The sequence below is a fragment of the Aplysia californica genome, unplaced genomic scaffold (assembly GCF_000002075.1).
Source record: "Aplysia californica isolate F4 #8 unplaced genomic scaffold, AplCal3.0 scaffold00722, whole genome shotgun sequence".
NCBI lineage: Eukaryota > Metazoa > Mollusca > Gastropoda > Aplysiida > Aplysiidae > Aplysia > Aplysia californica.
The window spans coordinates 125,813-133,824 of NW_004797992.1; the positions used below are offsets into that span (position 1 = coordinate 125,813).

Below are 8,012 nucleotides of genomic sequence, written 5' to 3' on the forward strand. Positions count from 1 at the left end.
ATAGTAGGCCTATAGTGAAACTGTCAAAGAAATCTTTCCTATCAAAGGTGGCTGTCTTGGACAATTTTGACCCCAGTTATATATTCAGTACTATTAAAATGTATCAATAAATTTCAGAAACTATTATAGCAATAACTCCGTATAGATTATGACTTCGGTATTTATAATTATGAATACACCAATAACATCTTTAAATTCTGTTATTATTGTTATAAATCCAGTCATAATATTTTTAAATTAAGCAACTGTAATTATCGTTATACACCCAGTAATTGTTATTTTGAAATCAGCAATAACGTTTATAACTGTAAGGAATTGAGCAATTACTAGATATTGTCGAGTAATTATAATTACAAATTCGGTGTTTATTGTTTTAAATTCACCAATTATAATTAGGAGTTCAGAAATTAAAGTTTTTCATTTATAGATTTTAATAATAACTTTCAAAAATTGCAGACTTACATCTACTGATTATAGTGACAAGTTTCGCAATTTTAGTGATTAATTCAGTTTACAGCGAAAATTCGGTAATATTGTGAATTCAATATTAATAGTTTTGTAGTATCATTTATTTATTTTTTGTAAATTCAGTAAGTCTAGTTATAAATTTACAGTTCATAGTTTGAAATTTAGTTTATTAAGTTACAAACTCATTACTAGGAGTTATAAATTCAATAATTACATGTATATTAATCTATGAATTCTGTAAACAATTACTATCAATCTAGTAATTACGTCTAAAGATTCAGCATTGTTTATAGAGAAAGGGATGGGGGAGAGAGAGAGAAAGAAGGAGAGAGAGAGAGAGAGAGAGTGAGAGAGACAGGGGGAACAATTGGGGGGGGGGGGGAGCTTCAGTATTAATCATGGTTGTAAAAACACTACTTATACGTAATGTCAGTAATTAGTGTTGCAATTTCAGTATTAATAGCTATAACTTGCCACTTTCACCCGGACTCGCTTGTCATTGTATGCTTTTCTATTTATTCTATTTCGGGAAAAATATCTTTCTCCGCACATTGCGTAATAATCATTGTTTGAAGGCGACGCTACAAACGTGGTTTTTTCTATCCAATTACGTGATCCAAGTCCATTACTCTGATACATTTGCTTTATGGGGTTCCTTATACTGCAGGTACAAATATTTGCGAAACATGTTGTAAAGATTTTTTGATTTTTTTTGTTGGGTTTTTTAAAATACTATTGTATTTTTAAAATACTATTGTATTTTTAAAATACTATTGTCGTTTTTTTAAATACTATTGTATCTCCCTGTGAGTGAGCATGAGTGTGTTCGTCGCAACACGAAAGATTTAAGACCTTTTCAAGGTTCCTTTGAAATGGTGTTTTTTCTCTTTTTCCTCCTTCTTTTTTTCTTTGAGTGGGGGGGGGGGGGGGGTGAGGAGAAACGGAGGAGTTCAAGGGCTGTGTGTGCTGAACTCAAAAGAAAATGTGTTTACCCAGTATGTAATAAGCAAATAGCGGACCGCAATTTGGAGAATTCTAAAGGCTGAGTGAACGATGTTCTCGTAATGAGATCGATAAAGTTTCTTTCACCTCGTAGTAAGGTTTTACGTCGCTCGCAACTGCATGTGGTCATTTGAGAGCCAAGTGGTGGATGTCAACAGAGAAGTCCAAACGGAGAATCAGGCTTACACTGTCCACCTCTCTAACCTCAACATCACAAAGTCTGCTTCGACTATCAAGGCGCCCCGGAAATAGCAGTTCACAAGAAAGTGACAAACATACAAAAGAAGTAGAGGGGAAAATGACGATAGTAATGATGAGGAAAGAAAAACCAGCAGTTCCCCTTATGTTGTTACGACACCGTATGAGCATGACATTAATAAATCAGCCCTTTTACAACTCTACTACGCATAAGAACATGTTACTATCTTCCCTTTTCGAATGGCCTAAAGACACTTCTATCAGTAACACAGCTCTTGAGGAGGAGGGGGGGGGGGTGATAAAGTTTGTAACTGGCAATGGCTTTGTTTTTATCATGTTCTACGTTTTTGTTGTTGTTCTTTTCAGCTGACTTCGGCTGGGACCATCTCTATTGTACTCAACCGCTTGAAGAATGTCACTCTTGCAGAAGACCAGGCAGAAGAAATATCGAAAAGTGAGTACAATGATGATTGCAGATTTGAAGAATCCTCTCTGTGCCTGTTATATGTGTATAATTTGGTAAAATTTGATCCCCTAGTAAGCGAGATAGCCTTCAGGTGTAAACCCCCCCCCCCCCCCCTTTTAACATTTCTGAAATACCACGTCTCCATATTTTGTTGGGCTTTTATTTCTTTTCGTACTAATAATTTTGAGGGGGCTTTTTACTTCATATTCAGCATGCACAGTTTTTATGTTCTATTTTTTGGGCACCATATTATTGGGCACCATGTTTGAGGTTGGGGGGGGGGGGGAGCTTCCCATTGTTTTAAACCAATAACGTTTTTTTCATTCTATTTAGCTATTATTTTTGCAAAAATAATCTACTTTTGTCTTCGATTACGTCACCATTTTGGTATTAAAACGTCGTATATACTTTGCCATCATTGTCACGTAGATATTTTCAAAACCTTGGCCTTTAAAAAGTCATGACGTTTTATAAGAATATGCCTTATGCGTAAGAACATATGAAAGGTCCATTGATTGGGGCTCAGTATTGTCAGTAGGTAATAAGGATGTGTGCTCTCTCTGCTTCTATATATGACATTTATGAACAGACTAATCAGAAAGACAAATAAATAATTATAATATACTGCCAACACCAGCACAAATTAGCTTCTGTCCGACGATGACCACAACATCTTAAATTCAAACTTCAACAGCGTGCAAAAAACACACAAACAGCCTGAATGGAAAGTACAAAGATTACCAGGCGAAAATTCAGCTTTTGCGAAAACAAGTAATTACAGTCAGCAGGAACCTAGGGCCACCGAACTTCTCCATCGATGGGACGCAACTAAAACAGGTTGAGGCATTTAAATACCCGGGGGAGGGGGGCATACCTAGACATGACGGAAACTGGACAGAGAAATTGAAATGAGGACCCCAAAAAAGAAATGCAATAAGCTACCAGTTGTCTTCACTTTTACCCATAAACACATACTGATGGAGTAAAAGGACAACTTGTCAACAGTATGTTCCATCAAACATGGACTTATCAATACCAGACGTGCCACCTGAACAAAAAGAACGTGAAAAGGAAGATCATTGCTTTTAAGATGAAATGCCTCAGGAAATTGATTAATGTCAAAAGGAAAGAGTGCGCAAGGAAAGAAATTGTCTGAATTTTGAACAGAGATGAAACCGGTCATGGAACATACATTAAAGAATCAAGTTTTTCGGTCGTCTGATGAAAATGCTCTCTCCTGCCAAAATGTGTACTATCTTATAATTAAATTTTATAATAGTGCCCGTTAATCTTCTTCTCTTCATCTTTGCGTTCCCCTGCTAGATCTCAAGGGTAGTCAACTGCTGTTTCTTCAACGTGCTGTACTGATTGCGTTTGTGACCGTTTTTCCGACTTGCTAGCTCCCCTTTACCTTCAGGTAGCCAGCCACTTTTCGGCTTTGAAGGTACTCAGTGCTTTTATCCCGACTAGAGTATAGTCAGTTGAGGCAAGAATTAATGTTAGGACCTTCAAGGCGACTTGCACATGGGACCTCCGAGATTTGTCGTCTTTATCCGAGAAGGCTAGGTGGTGTTCGATCTTGCCTACCCTAAGATCAAGAGTGTTGTTGTACGACAGCATTAGAGAGAGGAGGCCGAAAATGGACAAGTGTGGAGATTTAAAAGAAAAAAAAAACATTTTGAGGAGGGGGGGGGGATTAGAAGTGGAGATAAAAGCAAATGTTAAAACGTTTCTAGTGAACAGGAAAGGGGGTGAAAGGAGGAAATTCTAGAGAATAAAAACTGCCAGTCGTTGTCAGGTTTCGAACCCGGGACCTATTGCGTGAAAGGCGAACACCATACCTCTAGACCACGAGAGACTCCTATCCCTTATTGTTAAGGTTTTTTATAAACTAATACTAATCATTTCTATAACTATGTACTTTGCGAATTATTTACATAAAACTTTTTCAAACGGTAGTCATTTATGTCTTATAACTTTGCTTTTATTAAATCATTTTTAAAACGCTGTCCTTGTGTATCGTTATTATAGTATTGTGTTTAACTACATTTTTTCTCTCATACAGTTTTTTATTTTATCTATTTCCAAAAGTTGACCACAAAATCCATCGGTAGTTCAGCCCTTCGAGTTTTCGTGACTATAAAAGCTTACTCATCACCGTGTGCGTCACTAAAGACCCAATTCAGACATGAGCAGTTAGGGAAATCAATGAACCTGAGCAATCACCTGAATGACCCGCTAAATTATTGAACACCACCCCAATGTAGCAGGTGAATGTGATTGATTTCAACGATAGAGGATAGCTGTTGGAGCAATGCCGCTTACAAACTGGCCTCTCTGTGATCATGTTGTGGACATCCTTCTTACGGTCAAGAGCTGAATTATTGACCGATAGACCTGTTTACGGCGGTTGATGAAGGTGGAGAGGTTAGACCCAGAGCACAAGGCCAATCCGATTGCTTAAAATTTGGTTCAGTCGCGGCCCACCAGGTTCCTTTTTCAAAGGTGAGGAGAAAGCTACCTTCTTGACAAAACGCAACTCTGAATTCAACTGTGGCCTTCAAATCAAACACGTTTGTTTTTCAAGTTGCAAATGTAACCGGTTGTGCCAAAGTGTTAGCTTTTGCTCCTCGAGAGACGAAAATCTGGCTGGCTTTGCTTGGAAGAGAGAACGTTATAAATCATATGGGAGCGGTGTGGGCCAGCAGCGTCCTCAACTTTAACGGATATATTATTATTATTTAATATTTTGTCAGTTTAAAGAATTTTACGGCATTTGTAAGACAAGTAGGCTATGCAAGTGCGGAAGGTTAGAAGTGTTACAAGATCATAACAAACATAAAAAGGAGGACGGATAAGGACAATAGATGTTTGATAGACACACGGATCAAACCACACCAGAGCACCCGCTAACCACCCACCAGTCTAATAAAAGTAACTAATATTTTGTATTCATTTGATTATTGTTGTTTTTTAGTTTTAGAAAGGATTTCACGACACTTGCAACACAATTAGGTCATATAAATGCAAAAAAGTTAGAGATGTTACAATAGATTAACATTTAGAAAATAACAGAAGGAGAGATAATGACAATAAATGTTTCACAGTATAGGAAAACAGGAATAAACCACAGCAGGGAGCCCGCCAACCACCCAAATTGTTTGATTTTTTCAGGATTTCGGCTATAAGTAGATAAATAAATTAATAAAGAAGAAACAAAGAAACTAGAGGAGAGAAAGAAAAATTCAAACTCCAAGGGAAATTATGAATTAGGATTGGAGGGCGTAGATCGGAGCTTATCAACCTTTTTATAGCCAACACCCACTTTTGCCACCACCGTCAAAAGGCGTTTCCCTAACGCCAACCTTTATTATGTGTCATGACGCGGTGGAATAAGGCGTTCGCCAATTTTTAGGCATGCAGAGTTATTTAACCTCTTAAAGCTTTTTCATTTGTCTTATCTTGCGTTTGGCCAACAACAAAAAAACACACACAATATCTATCTTGAATGGAAGTGGAGATGTTTGGAATTGAAGGAGGCGGGGGTTGCCCGGTAGGAGAGGTAAAAATTAGCGAGAAAATGTCCGCCAAAGTTTGGTGATTTCCCAAAATTGAGCGTCCTTGGAAACTGAAAATTTCAATTTTTGAGTGCCTTTGTTCAAAGTTTTTTTTAGTAAAAATCTACACAGATAAGTGTTTTTAATGCACAAAGGTGACTAGCCAAATACAGAAATTTGGGTGAGAAAAAAAATTGCCCACCGGCCAGATAATTGTCGGTTTCTTTGTTCATTATTTTGACGAACGTCTGATTCCACCACGACGCATCACATAATATACCGTATTGCAAAAGTTCTGTCACACTCAGCTTAAAAGTACAATAACTCATTTACTCTTTGATATATTCAAGAGAAATTTGGTACACACGATCTTTATTCATTTTCTGCCAACGTGACATGAACAGAATTGACATGTCTTTCCTTGTTCAAGGGAGGTAATTTATTCACTCTGACCTATACAAATTCCAAATCAAAGTTTGCTCAGTATCGCGTGTGGCGTCTTCCAACTTGATCTTGAATTACTGGTACAACACGTCTATTCTTTGATTGAATTAATGTCCTTATGGTTGTCTGAAGAATCCCCTGCTATTCTTTGAGAAGTGCAGCCTTCATTTCCTAACGAGTTCATACTGAGTGCTGCCTGTTTCTAATCCTCCAGTCAAGGTCATCGTATAGATGTTCTGTTGGGTTACGGCTTGTTGATCTTGCAGACCAGTCGAGAGGATTGATTTGATGAGTTTGGAAGGAGTTTTGACTGATTATGGCCTCATGGAGTTGGGTGGGCGTTGTCCTGTAGGCTCATTCCATCACCCTTGCCATGTAGGGAAGGACGCGGTGACAAATACTTTCGTCACAATACCGTCTTCCTTTGAGGTTGCTTTGAAAAGGGACCCATTAATGTGCACGATAAAGAGCTGACTTTCCACCCCACACCATCAAATTTCAGCCTCCGGAATCGATCCATTTGGCGGACGTTGACTTTGTGAAGTCTATATCCTCCTCTTTTTAACACATTTTCTCTTCTATCAATGCGACGAATTAAAAACCTTAATCATTGATGAATGTAACACTTTACCAAACGGTTTTAGTTCCTTCGCCAATGTTGTTGTGCCCAAATTGGGCGATTTGTTCTATGAAACAGTGTTAGCGAGTGTGTGTGTGTGTGTGTGTGTGTGTGTGTGTGTGTGTGTGAGAGAGAGAGAGAGAGAGAGGATTACTATAGGAGCTGTGCGCTGTATGTTCTTTGTATTGTAGTACAGTGCATTGAGCACTTTTTTGTGAAAAGGCATTATATAAATGCAATTTATTATACTATTATTATTATTATAATTATTACTCAACGTAAAGGGCGATAATCACGTAATTCATGATCACATAAACGTCTACTAATGGTGTTTTAAGACAGTCCGAAGTTCCTGGTAGTCTCTGCACTTAGTTGGAACGGGTTTTAAAAATGAGTGTTGACAATAACCCAATTCTGACGTCGAGTCGTCGCCAATGGTTGGCAATGTTTAGGCTTGTCTTGGATAGTTCTACAGTTCTAGTGGTGGGAAAACGTTTGTTCAAGCGTTAGATCTCTCTTCTGCCCACATTTGCGTGTCTTGCAATAGTAAAAAGCGCAATTGAAGAATGTATCATGCACACAACGTGTTTATTTCCTGCATTTGTCAGTTTTGTTATTTTGAAAATAGCTTTTAAAAAATGACCCATCAGTTAAAGAGTACGGAATTGTAGAGTGTGTAAGGTGTGTTTACACAGTCTATGTGATTCAAAGAAAATTTTGTGTGTAGGAAGCGTTGATTTCAACGTAGACCGAGAGAATTCAATACCAACACTATGCCCACGCACTGCTTCCGGTTTATAATTTATTTCATCTGCTCATGCACAGGGAGCCTCATAAGTCACACAAGTCATACTTTTCATTTTTTTGCTGCAATTCTTACGCTGTAGCGAAAGTTATCGTAATAATAATATAATAGTTGAGACAGAACTTTTACAGCTCAGTTTATATTTCGGAGAAAGGCAAAAATTTACACCTGATCCTGTCATTTTCCGGGTGATTCCCACCGTCCACCAAAATAATTACTTAAGTAGACCAGCTGGCAAGCTCCGGTGTAGATGTTTCCAGCAGTGAGAGATTACTACTTTATCTAAGCTACCTCAAGTTATGTGCGCGGAGATTAAGTCCTCCCTCCCTCCCCCACTCCCCAGCCCCTATCCCCGCCCCTTTTTTTTCGTCTCCAAAGACTAATATTACATATAATAGCACATGCACACATTCATATACGGGCGCGCGCGCGCACGTACGCACAAACATACAC

General features: G+C 38.2%; 1 protein-coding gene across 1 annotated transcript in view; it reads left to right on the plus strand.

Annotated features, from left to right (window-relative positions):
- The window catches only part of LOC101861989 (putative GPI-anchored protein pfl2), a gene marked incomplete at its 3' end in the record, with an annotated part of 39,169 nt that overhangs the window by 13,396 nt on the left and 17,761 nt on the right, over nucleotides 1-8,012 (plus strand). Inside the window, 1 exon segment of the mRNA XM_013088314.2 lies at nucleotides 2,035-2,122. Coding sequence (XP_012943768.2) covers nucleotides 2,035-2,122 — 88 coding nt within the window.